General features: G+C 52.7%; 2 protein-coding genes across 2 annotated transcripts in view; one reads left to right on the top strand and one right to left on the bottom strand.

Annotated features, from left to right (window-relative positions):
• The window catches only part of DTX1 (deltex E3 ubiquitin ligase 1), a 118,779-nt gene extending 105,945 nt beyond the window's left edge, over positions 1-12,834 (top strand). Inside the window, exon 10 of the transcript XR_003092031.1 lies at positions 12,722-12,834. The gene's annotated coding sequence lies outside the window, so the exon portion shown is untranslated. The remainder of the gene's footprint in view (positions 1-12,721) is intronic.
• Positions 1-17,984, bottom strand: part of RASAL1 (RAS protein activator like 1) — a 44,947-nt gene that overhangs the window by 8,519 nt on the left and 18,444 nt on the right. The window contains exons 8-16 of the mRNA XM_025192724.1: positions 17,007-17,095; positions 15,798-15,915; positions 13,014-13,167; positions 9,931-9,995; positions 9,350-9,462; positions 6,045-6,237; positions 5,058-5,195; positions 2,082-2,226; positions 1,301-1,314 (exon numbers count right to left, since the gene is read on the bottom strand). Coding sequence (XP_025048509.1) covers positions 1,301-1,314; positions 2,082-2,226; positions 5,058-5,195; positions 6,045-6,237; positions 9,350-9,462; positions 9,931-9,995; positions 13,014-13,167; positions 15,798-15,915; positions 17,007-17,095 — 1,029 coding nt within the window. The remainder of the gene's footprint in view (positions 1-1,300; positions 1,315-2,081; positions 2,227-5,057; positions 5,196-6,044; positions 6,238-9,349; positions 9,463-9,930; positions 9,996-13,013; positions 13,168-15,797; positions 15,916-17,006; positions 17,096-17,984) is intronic.

Genomic DNA, 17,984 nt, shown 5'->3' with positions numbered 1-17,984 from the left:
TGCTCCTCACCTGCTGTGGGGAGGAGGGGGAGCAGTTACCCAACCAGCTTGCCCACCCCCAGCCTCCACCAGTCCCTCTGGCCCAGTGCCTGCCATCCCACACAGCACAGCTCAGGCACTCAGGCCACTTGTGGGACCCAGAAAGGGGTTGCATTTGGTGCCAGAGTGACAGAACCTAGGGCTAGAAGAAGGTGAGGTCTGCTGAGGGCGCCCACAAAGCCAGGCAGAAAAGGCCCCAAACACAGTGCTCTCCAGAAGGAGCTGTTATTTTCCTACCAAGCCCAGTCCTCTGGAAACCTCTACATTTTCATGTGTGCAATCTGTCCCTGGCTCCTAGCTCTGAGCAGAACCAGACCATGCCGGCTGTGCCCATCTCACCTGACCATGACTCTCCCAACTCCATGGCCCTTTGGAACTGGGCTGGCTTCTTCAGGAGTTGCTCTCAGGTACTTTTGCTGATCTGTTTTCAAGCGTGTGCACAAAGCTGGGTGCAAAACCACCTGTTATCCCACCTTTCTTGACCTAGGCTCTGCTCTGATTGTGGCAAGCAGAGAAGCAAGGGGGTCAATTACCAACGGAGCTAGACCCACTTGTCCCACAGGTAAGAGAAACACCAGAAGAACTTGCAGAAGCCCTAATCAGCTGCTCCAGCTCTGCAGCCACTGGGTTTGGCCAAAGAAGGGCACTACATCCCCATGAACCAAAAGGCAAAGCTGGCGCTGCCTGGGAGCTGTCCCCATTCCTATTATGCTGTCACCCCTCATCATAGAAAGATCTCAAGCTTCCTGGTGCAGCCCATCATGCTGTGCTATGATGAGATCTTATAACTCAACAGTGGGTGACAGAGGGAGCTGCTTGGCTGTGGGCAGAGACAGGAACAGCCCTGACATGCATGCTGCAGCCAGTGTGTGGTTTGGGATGTGGCTAGAAGCCATGTGGATCTGCTCAGGCTGCAAGACCAAGCCCTGCCCTCACCCTGGTGGGGGCAGCTGAGTTGAGTGTGGGGTCACCACTCACAGCACTGTCCTGCCTCCCTGGTTGTTCAAGAGATCTCAGGTAGAGGGCCAAACCCCCAAATACAGAGGAAAGCCAAAACCCCCCAACATGACCATGGGGTAAAATTCCTTCCTGACCTCACAGCAATTGGCCTGACCCTGAGCAAAGGGGCAAGATCCTCTAGCCAGAAGCCTCTGGCTGTCAGGAATGGGAACACTGCAGCACCATAATGGACATCCCTGCTCTGTCCGGGTCTCCTCACCAAGCTTCTCCCTTGCTCTTCCTCTCCGAGGCCCAAACATGCTTGAGCAGATCCTGCTGACACCAGGCCCTGCTGTGATAGCAACAGCGTGAGTCTGCTGTGCTGGAATAGGGGAGTGGCTGTCCAGTCTGGCCATGTCGGAGACTCCCAGAAGCAACTCCTTGCACATACCCACACGCAAGCTATATCCTCTGGTGTGAGGCACAGCCCACTTGCCCTACCTCTCGGATTCAGAAATAGGGTGAGGGGGACTTGTCCCCCTCACTGAGTTTCTCCTTTATTGCAGTGGAGTGATGGGCCCCTGAAGGGCAGTATTGGGGCTACCAGGAGGCTCCTCATTCTAGGATGGAACCACTTCTAACCCTTCTAAAAGATGGGACAAGTCTGGAGTCACTAGGGGCCCAGGTGGATCCAAGGGGGATCTGAGCACCAAGCTGATGCTGAGGCTGAGGATAGCTTGTTGTTACATCCTCATGAAAGCTGGGCCCACACAAGAAACACATCAGCTCTTTGCTCAGCTGTGTCAGTGAATTTGTCCCTACCCCACTGTGCACCAGCCTCTAGGAAAAACTTGAGTGATAGGATTTCACCACCACTGGGACTTGGAGATGTTGAATGTGCAAGATGTATATCAGCAAACAGATGCCCGCTGTAAAGGGACAGTGTCACCCAGGGGATCCTGCCGCCTTCCTCAGTCCCACATGTCCAGACCAAAGCCCCTGGCGTTAATGTCACCTGAGCCCTGGAGATGCTTCAGGACAATTCTGATATTTGTAGCTGCTCAGAGGACCCCCACGAGTCCCCTGGGCACAAGAGGATTCACCGTTTTCGCTGTCCACATCAATGAGCTTGTCCAGAAAGTCCTTGACATGGCTGACACAGGGAATGATGAAAGGGTGCAGCGGAGCCATCCACTGCTCTTTGCCATGCCCCAATTGTAGGCCCAGGTTGCCGATGCTCTGCACTGCCTGGCAGAAGAGAAGAAGGGGGAGAGGGTCACAGTGTGGGGCTGGGTCCTCTCCCTGCAGCATCCCCAACTCTATTCCCTCCTCTCTGTTGGGGGCCTGTGTGGCTGCAGGAGAACCTGTTTGCTACACAAGGTGCCTCTGTTGGTAGGGACAGTGTAGCATCAGAACTGCAGGGCTGGAAGGGATCTCCAGTCACTTAGTCCAACAGATATAGGATTCACTTTTCCTTATCCTTCCCCAACTGATGTCTGACCAGCCTTTTCCCGAAATCACAATCCTAGGCCAAGAGCCTTTCTGTAAAGCCAAGCCCAAGAGACCATGGAGATAGTCTTTCCTGCTCCTCTGTGGCCTGAATGTTATGGTTGTGAACTATGCAACAGGGACCTCTCTGGAAAGGGGCTCACACTTGGGTAATGCCGAAGGTGCATAAAGAAATCAATACACATTTTATTTAGAGGAGACTTTCCTTGACTCTGGCCCACAGCAGCAGCATGATAAAAGTTTTCAAAGCAAAACAAACAGCTGCATGTCCCTGGCTGGGGATGGTTTGGGCAGGCCTCAGGAAGAAAGGGAAGGGCAAAAGATACCTCCTCCCCATTCTCCTCTCACCACACCTTCTCTACATGTTAACCATTCTCTCCTTCCCTCCCTACACCTCACTTTCAGTACACATGTGGTGCCACACATTCATTCCTTGCCACAGTCAGTTTAAGTTCCTGCATCCTATTCCTCCCTACCCCCATGGCCTGCCCCAGTCTGGTACATGGAGAAGTGGGATGGGTGCCAGCCTCCAGTCTGGGTTAGTCATTCCTTGCGAGTGCCAGCACAGAGGAGCTGCCAATCACAACCAAGCCCAGAGACTCAAAAGCATACGAGAGAGCACTGGGTGGGTCTACTAAAGGGTTCACGGGATGCAGGGGGGTGACATTCAAAATCCTAGAGGTAACCCTCAGACCACTGCCCGAGCCTGTGGCTCCACTCCAGGGGCCAAGCCAATCAGGCCACACAGCAAGGAGGTTTGGTAGCCCTCCAGCAGCAGGGATGCTCTCAGAGGAGAGACATGGAGGGGAGGCTCTTGACTGGAGATCAGACTGACCATGCCGGACAACAAGAATGGGTTCTCCTTCTCCATCAGGCCCCCCCAACACAGCACTTCCCTCTTCCACTCACAGGAGGTGGTTAAAACCATTTTTTTGTTTTAATTTCCATATTCCAAGCCAAATTTGCCAAATCAAATTCCAAATCCGTGAGTCAGTCCAGAACCACAAGTGGCCCTACTACTGGCAAAAACCCTCCACCCCCATCTGGGGCTTCAGATGTTTCCAAATCCTTTGGCGGGCATCCTACTTGCAGGCCCAAGCCTGGAGGCTCAGGGTTCGGATGCCCCTGAGTTTTGCTTGCCCTCAGGCATATGGCCACAGGAGCAAGCTAGGGAGGAGTCTTGCCTTTCCATAAAGTGGGCATAAAGCTAAGACCGTCCCACTCCAGCAGCTAAGTGAGAGGTTTACTATACATTACCTTGGCAGGTACTATCCCCGTGTCAGGACAGCAGTCTTCCCCAGGTAAGACTAGGAAGACCGCCTCAGTGGTCACGGTGTTTCCCTTGCCAGGTAAGCATAGGACTACTCTTGATCTGAGTGCCGAGATATGACCTATTGATTAAAACCAATAGGTCGGATCCCAACGTGGCCTTAGTGGCATCAGGGGCTGCACTAATCTTAGTGGAGGATGTGGCCCAGAGATCTGAATCGCTTCCCACCTTGCTGCTGTATCTAACTGCAGTACGCTGTACAACAGCACACTTAGGGGCTCTCTCACACAGGTCCTCTAATCAGCCAGCTCCAACAGTCATCAGGCTCTCAGTATATACACCACATGGTTCCATATCTAGGTTGGATACAGAACATTTCCTGGGGAGCCCAGCCCAGCACAGATGATTTTCCTGAACAATCAGACCTAGGATGCTACAGGAAAGGCTGCCATGGGTGGTCCAACCAAGATGCTCCAGTAAATGGTTCCCTCATATATACCCCTACCGCTCCCAACCCCTACATCCCCAACACTGATTTGAGGCCAACATTAATTCTGCCCAGCATCTGTATCAATACTCCAGGGCACAACTCAACCAACACTATGCTATTTCCTTTATTTTTTATGGACATTACACATCTGCACAATTGATCACAAGCAGATGTTGCTTGTTCTGCAGGGGCAGGTCAGATGGCCTTTTGTGATACAAGCAGCATTTGTTCTAACAGATTTTAAGGTGAGAAGGGACCATCAGGTCCAGTCTGACTTTCCCTATAACACAGGCCACAGAACATCACAGCTGCCCCATCACTGAGCCCATTAGCTTGTGTTTGGCTAAGGGACATCTTCTAGAAAGACATCCAGTCTTGGGTCCATCAGTGGAGAAGCTACCACTTGCCCTGGTAGCTTGGTGCCTTGGGGAATCATTCTTGCTGTAAAAAAATGTGCCTGATTTTCATTTGAATTGGTCACACTTCCGCTTCCAACCACTTGTGGCCTCCTCTCCACCACTGCCCGTTAGTACTGGGCACTTCCTCCCTGTGATGGTGTTTATTCACTATAATTAGATATAGGCAATGGATGTCTGGGGCAGATCCTCAGCCAACAGCATAGCTCCACTGAACTCAATGCAAATTCACACAAGCCGAAAGCCTGGCTTCTTGGCACCTCTAGCTCTTTTGGTGGACTTCTGAGGAGAGGATGTGATCCAAAGGGCCAGGATCCCCAACACACATTACAGAGACATGCCATGGTGATAAAAAAAGCAGGATACCTATCCTCTCTCCTTCCCGAGCACATACCTTGGCCAGGAGCAGAAGCGTGCGGCTGGTCCGGGGGTCAGCATGTTGGTCCCGGAGGTTGAACAGCTTTGGAGTCAAGATGGCAGGAGCGAAGAAGCGGAGGAATAGAAAGCCACTGATGGCGATGTACTTCACATCCTGAGGGAATGGGAATTTATGTCTCCAGGGATTTGCTGTCACCATTAAGGGAATGGTGCCCCTCCCCCATGCTCACATAGGCTCAGTGGGGCAATGAAGGATGGCTGGGCCAGACAAGCTGTGGGGCACTGGAGCGAGGTAGAAGGCACCAGAACCAAGCTATCAAGAGTATGAGGGGGATTATGGGATATAGGATTCCTGGGTGCTCTTCACAGCTCTGCCACTGATTCCCTGATGCACTTGAAAGGGAAGGCAATGAGCCCTAATTCACTGATAATTAAACAAAGTACTATGAGATCCTGGTGTAATGACCCCCTGGCTGGCCACCACTGGCAACCAAAGCAGGGATCCCTAATCCCAAAGCAGAGGCTTCTACCACTTGAACAACTGACCTCTCCCCAATGGAGGTAGCAGCAGCAGGGCAGTACCCGCTTATGTAGTCCATCACCAGAGCAATGGTTCTCAACCTCACTGGATACAAGATACCCTCCATAACCTTTGTGAATTTAGTGGCACCCAATTTCAAAAACTAATTTATATGTTATAGTGTTTATCTCCTTAAACAGGGGCTAAGCAGTAGGGGTGGGGGATTATCTAGGCAGAGACAAGCCCGGCTTACTTGCTTAGCTCATCTGCTTATCTCCTCACATCTCACTATCTTCTCACACCTTGTGACACCCTTCAAAGGACCTGATGGCACCCCGGGGTGCCCCAACCCCTGGTTGAGAATCACTGTCCAATCCTTGATGGCTGGCTATAAAGCCATGGGCACGCCTGTAGATTGACTCTTGTAACCCCATCCCTGCCCCTTCCACCCTACTCACACCACCCCCTCCACAGCTGCCAGACCTCGTGCTCTGCCTCTGGAAACTGGTCCTCGACCTGTTTGTGTAGATGCTTGAAGGCCACTCTCATGATTGGTGGACATTTCTCCACCGAGCCAATGATGGACTCCATGATGTCACTCAGATATCCCTTCAGGAGCTCCAGGCTGCTCTCCCGCACCTGGGCCTCAGACAGTGAACCCTTGAAGGATATCCGCCTGGAAGGAAACCCAGAGTGATGCATGGTAAACCCACTAATAGCCTTCACTGCATGGTCTCTCTTGCTTTATTGAGCTGATAAACAAAGCTTTCCCCTACTTCAGGGTGGGTGGATTGCCTAGTTTTCCAAGTCAAGATCCCACAGTAAACTCCTGTGGTACACTGAAGATTTCAGTCTCAAATTTTGGGCCCATTCTTTTAAACAACATTTTGAAGAAAGGTACAATGACCTTGCTAATGCAATCAGCATAGTAGCTTCTGGGCTATTCCATATATTTTCTGCTATCCCTTAGTTTCTTTGCATTGCAGATGTCTGCATTGACAGAGCACTGCTATCCAGCAGGGAGTGGAGATGTGGCATCAGTGTAGAGGAAAGCAGGGGGAGAAGAGGTCAGTTGGAAGTGTGGGTTAGATTCTTTGGCTAAAACAAACCATTGTGAAATAATTAACAAGTTGTCATTTCAATTGCAGATTTCAGATTCAATGCCCAATTAGGATGAATGGGGCAGTTTGTCAGTGTCAGAGGTATTGTGCCAGGCTCCAGATGGAAGGGTCTGTTTGGATCAGTAAGGGCTGGGAGCTTATAACCACATTTTCTGGAGTAATGAGTACTCATGGCCTCTCTCAGTGGAACATGGGGTGCTTGGATACTTGAAATCCAGGTGACTCCGGGGTTAGATTCTGGAATACAGTCCTATGGGGAAGGTGGTTCTGGGGGATGAAGAATACATACAGCCTTAGATCTGAAAAGCAGGACTCACTAGCAGCTAGAATTCGGCACTAAGCAGGCCCAAAGACTGTGAAACTACCTTGAAAATGAGCCCATGACCGTGCAGAACTCCCTCGCTGTACACACTGAACTCCCCGAGTAAATTCCAGCCCATGCAAGGTGCAAATTACAGTTCTGGTCATAGTGATCCTCTGTTCACCCACAAATACTGGCTTCCAACTAGAAAGGTTTGCTGGGCCTGACTCATCTTCACAGTGCCCTTCAAGAAATCATATCAGCCAACTCTCTCAGCACCCTTGGATGAATCACATCTGTCCCCATGGACTTGTACATGTCCAGCTTTTCTAAATAGTCCCTAACCTAGTCTTTCACCCTCAAATGCACCAAGTGAAATCAAGACTGGGCTGACAGGCAGCATGGATCACCTACAGAGCCTATATGGATCATCTGCAGAACAGGTGCATTGTGGATAGGAGCAGGACAGGGTGTTTTGCCTGGTGCCTCCTCAAGGCTAGAAGGAGGCAACACCTCTGGGGAGGGAGGGGACTCAGTTTACAAGGACCATTCAAACTGGCACTTTTCTGCTGAGCTGAACAACATGGAGATCAGTTAGCAGTGACTATAATGGTTGATGCATACTCTCTAGAGACCATGCTGAGACCAACCTGCCCATCTCTTGTCACCAGGCAGCTGGTAGTGACTGTGAGGGAGTCAAAGCAGTGACCAAGAAGAGAAGAGCTACCTGCTGGCCCATTTGCCTCCATGCACAGCAGCATCCTGGCATGGCAACACACCACAGCATACATTGCTCTGTCCTACTTAGAACAGCTTTCCTCACTGGAAGAGAACTGAACTCAAGCAGCCAACACTCAGGCATGAAAACTACTCCACTCAAAACTGGGACCCATCATCTCAGTGGGGTTTAGCTCCAGGCCACAGAAGGGCCCTCCCAAGTTCCCTGGGCAGCTGTGCTGAAGAAGGGGAGTGTATTCCAAAGGCACTGGAGACAGGGGATTAATTTTTCTCCTTGCCCTCCCTCTCCCCATCTCAGTCTGGGGCAAGCAGAAGGTGGACAGAGAATGATCCTAGATTTGCAACCCCAGGGTTCAGAATCCTCTCCCCTTCCCTGCTGGCGGTGACGGGTGCCTGCTTCCCAAACCTCAAGGCTCCCTGGCTCCACAGCCTGCAGATCCAGCCTGCAGAGGCCATTAGCATGCCACTGGGTTATTTTTAGAGGTATAAATCGCTTGCCAGACTCACTTTTCTCTGCTTAAATTAGCACAGTTAAGTGGGAAAAAGTAACTGTGAATTATGCTGGGTTCCATGTGTCACTGTTTTACTAATTTGTCACATCTAATTGGGGCATGCAGGATCTTGATCCCATGCCCATGCCTGCCCTGAGACACCTCCCGCACCCATCTCTTCCCTTCTCTCCGAGACATGTGTTCTTGCTCCTCTGACCCCTTCTGACTTTGCCTCCAGTGATCTCCTCCACTGTCTTAGATTCATGGTTCCTTTGAGACAGATGGAAGAAAGTCCAATCAGACACCCCCAGTCTAGAGAAACCATCCTGCTTCCAGCTATCCTGGCATGACCGTGCTCCCTACGGGTTATTCTAAAATGGAAGGGTCAGCATGTCCAAATGCCTGGTGCAGCAGTCCTTCTAACCCCGCATCCTATCCCCATGGGAACCCCAATCACAGCACAGCACAGCACAGGGCTCCCCTGACAGGTTTGTATTTTTTTCAGGTTCAATTTGCTGCTGAGCAGGTCTCAGGCTGGTGGACCTGCTCCCATCTCAGCAGAGATAAAAGTGCTCCCTTCTACCTCCAATGCCAATGTAGGTTTTCCTCAGAACAGAGTCAGTTAAAAAGCTCATTTTCCATCGAGCCCAGATGGATCTCAGGTTACGCACAGCGCACACCTCTCAAGGTGGACACCCCTGATAGTGCAATGAGGAGCTGCCTGCCTTCAAGACTGATCCCACCTTTCTACAGTTGCCAGAGCAGGCAAGGTGCTGTCAGCATCCGAACCATCCCCAGTCAGTAGGAACCTCTCTGAAGGAAACTCAGATGGTGATCCCTTCATTTGGACCCAAGTCACTGGATATGCAAGACCACCTCAGAAGTTTGCCTCTCCAGGGGTTTGGGGAGAGTGTAGATGTTTGGAAAAGGGTGCACTGGGATTTCCCTCTGGGCAGCAAAGTGATCATGGAGAAGCCACTGCAACTGGCTCTTTGGCGCATTTCCCTCTGAACGGATGATCCTACAGACAGACCTTGCTCCTGGCCACAGCTGCACAGATTTGGAGCCAGTGCACCATACCCAGTGAAGTTACTTCAAGTTTAGACAAGCGCAGACCTCTGCAGCCCCTGCACTCACCTGGTACGGTTCATCTCAATCTTACAGGGATCCAACTCAACATACTTCTTCTCCTCAAAGATGCGGTTTATGATTGGCCTGAGGACCTCGTGGAGGTAGGGCATCCCAACCACCTGCAGGGAACAAGAAGGGTCCAGTGACAAGAGAGAAATGGTGAGGAAGCAAGTACAGGGGAGACCAGGAAGGGAAGAGAAGAGAAAAAGGAAAGAAGGCTGAAGAGAAGCCAGAATGAAATGGGAGAAGCTTGAGAGAGTCCAGAGAAGAGCCACTTGTATTATTAGAGGCCTGAAGAGCAAGTCATATGAGGAAAGCCTGACAGATATGGGACTATTCAGCCTAGAAAAGAGAAAACTTTGGGGGAATTTGGTGGCAGCTTACAAATATATCAGGGGAGAGCATCAGGGGCTAGGCGAACAACTGTTCACCAAATCATTGTCACCAAAGTGCCCCAGGGGAAAACCAAGAGCAACGGTCATAAACTCCTAGAAAACTCTTGGCTCAATGAGATGGCACAGATGGGAGTTATTATTGGCAACACCAGATTTCCCAGAATTTGCTGGGACGCTCTCTTGTCTGCTTACCTTCATGAACTGCTCCATGGATTTGGAAGCCAGCGAGTTGGAGCGGAAGAGTGTGTTTGGGTCAGCTGGAAGAAAAGAGCACAAGATGGGTTTCCAGACCAGCAGCAACCTGGGCATCATTGAACACACTGGACTGACTGCTCCCATGGCATTGAGCACCACAGTGCCTTGTGTGCTGACTCCATCCCACAATGTGCTGCAAGACTAAGCCTCGCCAGGCACTGTTCCAGCAGCAAAGGCAAAGGTACCTTGAGGCAAACTGTCACTGCTTTCAGCCTGTAGGCCAGTGGCAGAGGGAGAGAGAGAAAGATACTGAAAGGAGCCAGCAAAGGGCAGCAGATGGGTCTTCAAAGACTGGAAAGGCTCCAGCACATATGAGGAAAAGTATGTTAGAACAACCCAGAGGCAGCTCTGATTTTCACGGGAGGTTGGGCAAGCCCTGGAATATAAAGACACCTTAAAGCAGGGATGGGCAATTATTTGGGCTGGAAGGCCACTTGGAGAGTTTTGGTGAGCTGTTGCGGACCTGGTCAGCACCACCTTCCCCACCCCCTCCACCCGCAATAGCTCACCAAAACTTCCCAGATGGCTCTGCCTGGCACTCAGCCTGGTGGATGGGATGGGGTTGTGGGCAGAGAATGGCATTCAGGAGCTGGATGTGTGCATAGGGCTGTGGGCAGGGCTGGGATCAGGATCACTGGATAGTGACAATGTGGGTCTGTGGCCTGGGGCATAGCCATGATCCACTGCCTGCAATTCCCTGTGATGGGCACTAGTTCCATGGACAGGACTGTGCAGCTGAGTGCATGGGATGAGGCCGTGGGCAAGTGCGGTGTGGCTTCTGGGAGCAGGAGAGGCAGGCAGCACCAGGACCAGGACCAGGATCAGGATCGTGGGGTGGTGACAGCATGAAGCTGGGGCCCAGGACTGAGCCACAATCTGCTTCTTACACACCCCTGCCTGCAGAGCCAGCACCCGTCGCCAGGACATGTGGGTAGTGGATCTAGGTTCTGCCCTGGATCCCAGCCCCACACTTTCACTGTCCTATGATCTTGATCCTGGCCCCAGCCCCAGACCTGGCCCTGGCCCCACCCACCTGTCTGGTTCCCAGATGCTGCTTCCTGCCTGCCTGCAACCCTGTCCATCTGCCCATACCCTGCTCCATCCGGTACACCCGGCAGCAGGTGTGGGGTGGACAGGCTGGGGTGCCCGGGCAGCAGGCTCAGATCCAGCAGCGGCAGTGGCAGACATTGCCAGTGACAGCCAGAAGGAGCCACTGCTGTGAGGGCTGCGGGGAAGCGAGTCCATCTGCCGTGCTGCCCCAGCCCTGCTGCACACCTGGGGGCAGTGGGACTGGCTGCAGAAGCCATGACCTGGTTTGCCCTCCCCCATGCCTGGACCAGGTGGGGCTGAGGCAAAATCCCTTGGTGGGCTAGATCTGGCCCATGGGCCATATTTTGCCCACAGCTACCTTAAAGACACCAGGAGCTTCCCTTCAGCCCTACTTCAAGGGCGGGAAAGGCATGAGTGAGAACAAGGGCTTAATGTCATCCATTCTCATCCCCACCACGTACCAAGTCTCAAGCAGACACAAAGGCCCTCACTGGACAGGCACTGCCAATGGACTTCATCCTGCAGGGTCAGGCAGGCAGCCAAGAGAGCACCCTGATCACCATGACCACCCTGCCCAGCTGCACAACCCTAGAGATAGCTCCCGCTATGGCCTGGTGCCTGTCGCCACCTAGGTACTGACACCAGCTGGCACCAGGCTCACTGGCACCACCCACACACTGCTATCAATGGGTGCTGAGGTGATAGGATGTTCCCTTGGCAAGTGCTCACCAAGTGTTAGGGACAGATTACAACTGGCTGGATACAGAATCCAGACCTGGACCACAGATGGGGTGCCTGGATCCAGAGCCCAGTTCAGCCCACTACAAAGGCAGAGCAATCATGATCTTCTGAACTAGATTATAAGTACCTGAGGGGAGAGGGCATTGTCACTCCTATTTTTCAGTTTTTGGTAGTCTAGATCTTGACACTGGGATTCCACCGTGCCTGGTACTGTACAGACACATAAGGAATCAGCCTCTGTAGGGTACAGAACCTACCATGTCATGATACAAGACAGAGGAGGGGAAAACTGACTTGCCTAAGGTCACACAGTAGATCAGTGGCAGAAGGAGGAATTGAACCCCAGCATCCTGGCTCCCAGCCCAGGGCCCCAGACACCCAGCCTGGCAACACACTGGCCTCACACCAGCTCTTCCTCATGAGGAGAGGAGATGCACCTGGGCTGGCTTCCACAATGCTGGCCCAGCGAAGCCTTCCTTGCTCCACAGACTCCCAGAGGGAGACCAGAACTGTCTTCAAACCTGCCTCAAACCTCACCATCTCCATCTGTCAAACAGTGCCAAGTTTGGGGCTTATGCTTTCTATACATCTGATGTAGTTAGTCTATAAGGTGCACATCTACCCTGAATTCTGCATCAAATGTGCTCAGTGCTTAGGTCCCATGACCCATTCTCCTGTCCCCACCACTCACCACAGAGTCTGGGGGTTTCTATGGAAACACAAGAGTACCTTAGGCCCAAACAAGAAGCACCAGTAGAGCTGAGGAAAGCAGTCAATGATGGGTGAGGATGGGAGACATGATTTGCCAGGTCCCAGTGTGAAGCAAGGGGTATTTGTGGCTTGAAAAGGGTAGGAGGTTCCCCCTCCCCAACCAACCTGGGGCCCATATACTTGGATCCAAGAGGTGGTGTCACAAGCTTGCTCTGATTTCCAACAGGTTTGTGTTCCCAGCAGTAGCAAGAGGAGAGTGACCAGGAAGTGCACAAGGAAGCAGCAAGCAGGGAAGGAGCCACAATGAGTTCAAAGCTGACTTCAGGTCTACTAACACTGACCCCATCCCTCAGCTTCCTAAGAAAAGTGATGTCCAGTGCTCTGGGTCAGGGATCAAGAGACCCCACCACACACCACAAAGTCAGGCCTGCTTGGCAGGGTTGTGGTTTCCTTTGGGTCCCCTTCAGTCAGGGCCTGGGATCCAAGAGCCCTCAGGAGGCCCAGGGGCCAGCACTTACTGGTCCTGGTCACCTCCCGCAGGTTGAGGTAGTCCAGAAAGGGCACAGCCAGGCCTTGTCCCAGGAAGATCTTCACCAGCTTCATGGCCACATCCTGGCGGCTTTCCACAGAGCTGATCTCCTCCAGGATGGCCAATGGAGTGACGTGCTCCTCCTGCAACACAGCAGGGCAGCAGTGCTGGATGGGCACACCTCCGCCACATGCCCTGGAAAGGGCTGGCTCTGTGCTGCCTTGGGGAGGCCCACCCCTGTCTGCCCCACCTCAGGAAGGGCTGGATCTGTTCTTCCACCTCCTCTGCCCCTTCTCCAGCTGTGCCACTCAATGCAGCAAAGGTCTCACCATCTTATTTGGAAGCCAGCACTTGCTACTAGGCTTCTGCAACTCAAGGCTGAACCAGCAGAGGGCGCCTGAACCCCCAGCACTGGGCAACTTGGCAGCTGGCTGGCACTGGGCAGCCAGGAGCAGGAGCTGCAGAACGGGCAAGAGGCTGGCAGCAGCAGGATGCAGCAGCAGCTGCGGAGTCCTGCCACAGAGTGTGGTCACTGCCACCCCTGCACTGTGCTGCCCCTAGGAGTGGGTGGGGGTAGGAACTACTGGGGGGTTTGGCTTGGGGCTGTTCCTTGGGCCTGAGGTTTTGCACCTCATTTCAGCCCTAGCGAAGCATCTCTTGTCAGCAATTGGACCCATGGAGGGCAAGAGTCTGGGGAGCCCTGGGCTGGAAGCATCTACAGCTTGTGCCTCCAGGTTCACAGAATCACAGAAAATTAGGGTTGGAAGGGACCTCAGGAAGTCATCTAATCCAACCCCCCGCTCAAAGCGGGACCATCTCCAACTAGATCATTCCAGCCAGGGCTTTGTCTAGCTGGGTCTTAGAAACCTCCAAGAATGGAGATTCCACCACCTCTTTAGGTAACCCATTCCAGTGCTTTACCACCCTCCTAGTGAGAAAGTTTTTCCTAATATCCAACCTAAACTTCCCTTGCTGCAACTTGAGACCATTGCTCCTTGTTCTGTCATCTGACACCCTTGAGAACAGTCTAGCTCCATCTTCTATGAAACCACCCTTCAGGTAATTAAAGGATCAAATCCCCCCTCAGTCTTCTCTTCTGTATACTAAATAAACCCACTTCCTTCAGCCTCTCCTCAGAAGTCAGTGCCCTAGCTCCCTAACCATTTTCTTTGCCTTTCACTGGATTGTCTCCAATTTATCCACATCCTTTCTGTAGTGGGGGGGCCCAAAACTGGACACAGTACTCCAGATGTGGCCTCACCAGTGCTGAATAGAGGGGAATAATCACTTCCCTTGACCTGCTGGCAACACTCTTACTAATGCAGCCCAGTATGCCATTAGCCTTCTTGGTAACAAAGGCACACTGTTAGCTCATATCCAGCTTATTGTCCACTATAACCCCTAGGTCCTTATGCTGCAGAATCTAGAGCAAGAAACCTGCCATCCAGAGATGACTGGTGCACCCCACACCCACAGCCAGCCCTGGATCCAATCCCATGACACTGCCTAGGGACAAACCATAGATCTGTATGGACCTGACCCACTCCCATTCCCCAACTGCCCCATACTTCCAGCCAGGCAGGGCTTTAAATGGACCCTAGTTCATTCCCAAGGCAAGGACCCCCCTGCAGTGCATGGATGTATTTATTGAATGTGAGAGGAGAGGAGGACAGGCAGCCTGTTAGCTGGAGATTTATCTGTCTGCAATCATCATTCTAAAGGCTTTGCACTTCCCTGTGCTCATACATGCAGCCAGGGCAAGGGGGAAGAGCTGCTTTCTGCTTTTAATCCTCATTTCTCCCTGGGGTTAACCCTTTGCCATCTGGATACCCCACTGCAGAGCACTCTGGAGTGAGGATGCTTTAAAGGGGGTGTACCAGGTCCACAGGATATTTGGGGGGATTTTAGAGGGGGGGTACACGGGCCCGGGGGGATTTGGGGGGGGGGGGGGGTTGGTTCTGACCCACATCCTAGGTTCAGTATAATACAGGAGACCTCTGGGTGGGTCTGTGGGAAAAGAGATGCAGAAGAGATACATGGGGATGAGCATGAGATGATTTGAATTGGGTTGGGCTGGGCAGAGAGCAAGTTCAGGCCCATGCCATTCGGGTCACTGCTGACTTCCTACTCCTATAAGGCTGCCATCTCCCTGCTCAAAAGGGATACCTCAGAGCCTACTCCAGGCTGAAGAGTGGAGACCAACAACTGCCAGGCTGCTCCAGTGAGCCCTGCATCCACTGGAAACACTGCCTGTGATGCTGGTGGGTGCTAGATCAGACCTCTGAAACTGGGGCAGAGAAGAAGGTCCAAGGACCTGGGAGGAAGCTGGGAGAGTTCCCAGGGAGCCTAGGCAGGCTTCCTGCCTTGAGCAGGTGGCTTGACTAGATGACTGTCTCTTCCAGCCCTGCTTTCCTATGAGGTATGGAGGCTCTCTCATCATGGGATGCCTGTGCTCTGCTTCAGGTGGGTGGGCAGGCAGCACTTCACCTCATGGGCGCTTCCCTGGCTCCTTACAGGCACTGTAGGAGTTGTGCAGGGCTGCTGGGCAGGGGCACTGTGGCAAGGGCACCCTGTAGCTCCTGCTGGTGCACAGATACTGCAGCAGTGAGAAACTTCCAAGGTCCCCATCCCCTGCACCTACTGCTCTGCACCCTGCCACCATGTCCACTTCCTACCCCTGCTGTTCATCGACCCCTGCTCGTCTTATTAGCACGTGGCTCAGAGAGCCATGGCTGCGTGATGACACCAAACAAGGGAGGCAGCTGGGACCCACCTCAGCCGGGCACAGGATGGATTCTACGAGGAGCTCGATGAGGGGCTGGTAGTACATAGAGGGCAGGATCCGGTCCTCAGCCAGTTGGACTTTCAGCCTCAGGGCACCCAGCTTCCCTCTGCAATGACACAAGGGGCATCACCCTTGTACTTGAACCAGGCCAGTGAGCAGCTCATCTTCAGCCAAGGCTATGCCCTACCTCTCATACCCAAATACCTTCAAGGCTGAAGCATAAAACCAAAGCCAAGAATCCTCCAGCAGAGCTTGGCCCCTGCCCCATGACAAGGGAGCTTCCCCTTGGTCATGCTGTGCCTCTTGATATCAGTGCCCCAGCTACAGCACAACACCTGGGCACTGGTGTGCTTCCCCCAAGGGAGGGATATAGTCCTTTTCCCCCACTCCCTCCTTTCAGCAAGGACCCTGTTTTGGTGAGTCACACTGGCATTAGTTAAAGAAGCAACAGAGACACCCAGTGACCTTTCCATCCAGCCATCTATCCGTTCATCCCTCCGAGTCTCTAACTTTCCTATTTTAAGGCAAGATGAATGGCAGTAAAATGAAGGTGCTCCTCAGAGTTCACTCAGCACTGGAGCATTTCAGTATGTGCCAGAAGATCAGAGCTGCTGCCTGATAGCTCCTGGGTCTGCTCTGTTCCAGACTCAAAGCCCCAACCCAGCATGGGCTTATCTGAAAACAGCTAAGCAGTCTGGCTGGCTCCTGCTAGGTCAGGAGCAAAGGTGCAAGGGTTATTTTGCATTAACAGACCCCAGAGACTGGGGGAAGAAGCAAAACTCACACACTATTCAAATGCAAAGGCAGCTCCTTCACCTCTTCAGTGCCCATTGAGCATGTATGGGAAGGTGACAGAAGCTCTGGGGATAAATGACTCCTCTGAGGGCAGGCAGTGTCAGAAAGCCACACTCTACAGTTGTGGAAACTGAGGCACAGGACAGAGACATGATTCCCCCAAGATGAGAACATGGATCGAGGGCAGCTAGGAACAGGATCCGGGAGACAACTGACAGCTGCAGTGCTCTGATCCTGAACCACACATCCCCTCCCAGACCTGAGCAAAGAACCCAGGAGTCCTAAGTGCCGACCCCTGCTCCACCTTAACCAGAGCCAGGACCCTAACCCATGCTTTCTCTCTCTGATCTTTCCTTCAGGTGCTAAAGGTGGCACCCTAGGCTCACTGTTTTTACTGTTTACCCAGCATCCTCCTCAGCATTGGGGAAGGGCAGGAGCCTGAACCAGCCTTTGACAGGGGATTTCTGAAGGGTGTCCAGAGAGAACTCAACCTGTGTGGGCAGAGAGAGAGGGGACAGTAAAGAAACAGGAACTCACAGGGAACAACACAGCAGCATAGCAAGGACAGTTCACACTGTAACCCTAGCCAACCCCCCCTGCAGGTCCCCCAACCCAGGGGACACACAGGCCCTCTGAGTAGCTGCCAGTTTCGTTCATCCTCGTGCCCATTTTGCAGCCATTCTCAGGGCCATTCTAGAGTCATCCACTGACTCCTATGTCCACCTGTCGAACCTTGCAGAGCCAGCATGCTCCAGCCCTGGGACAGGAGGCTGAATGCTTCTTCTGTACCACAAACATACGTAGGCTCCCTCAGTAGCACTAGAATAGGGCAAACTGCTCCCCAGAGTGGCACATGGCTGTCCATGAAGAGGAGCGGTGGTTATGGGCAGATCAGGGCTGTAGGAATCAAATCCAAAGAGGATACAGAGCAGGGCCCAGATGCGCATTCTCCCTATTGTGCTCTGCTTGCTGAGCCAGTCAGGACACAGTGCAGTGAGCTAGGTTGCAGTCATTTCTTCCAGGCCCCTCAGAGCACCAGCCACCATCAGAACAACTACAGCCCTGGGGGGACTTCAGACCCAAGACCTCTGCTATCTGTTACCTTCCATTGTAACCAAGCCTGGGGTTACAGTCTCACAAACACAAAGTAGGGGGTGGGGTGGGGTGGGGAGTAATGCTGTGACTAGTCCCCAGGGCCCATCAGCTCTAACGACATAAGCCTCCCTCTCCAGAGTACCAGGAGCTGTCCTTTCACCAGTACCTGCAACAGCCTCTCTGTGGAGCCAGTTAGTAAAAGGCACCCCATTTCAAGACACCTCCAGAGACCCTCCACAAAATCCCTTCAGTTCCCAAAGCCGGGAAGCTTTCTCTGCCAGTTCC

Source organism: Alligator sinensis, unplaced genomic scaffold (assembly GCF_000455745.1).
Source record: "Alligator sinensis unplaced genomic scaffold, ASM45574v1 scaffold216_1, whole genome shotgun sequence".
Lineage (NCBI taxonomy): Eukaryota > Metazoa > Chordata > Crocodylia > Alligatoridae > Alligator > Alligator sinensis.
This window is presented reverse-complemented; position numbering and strand designations above follow the sequence as displayed.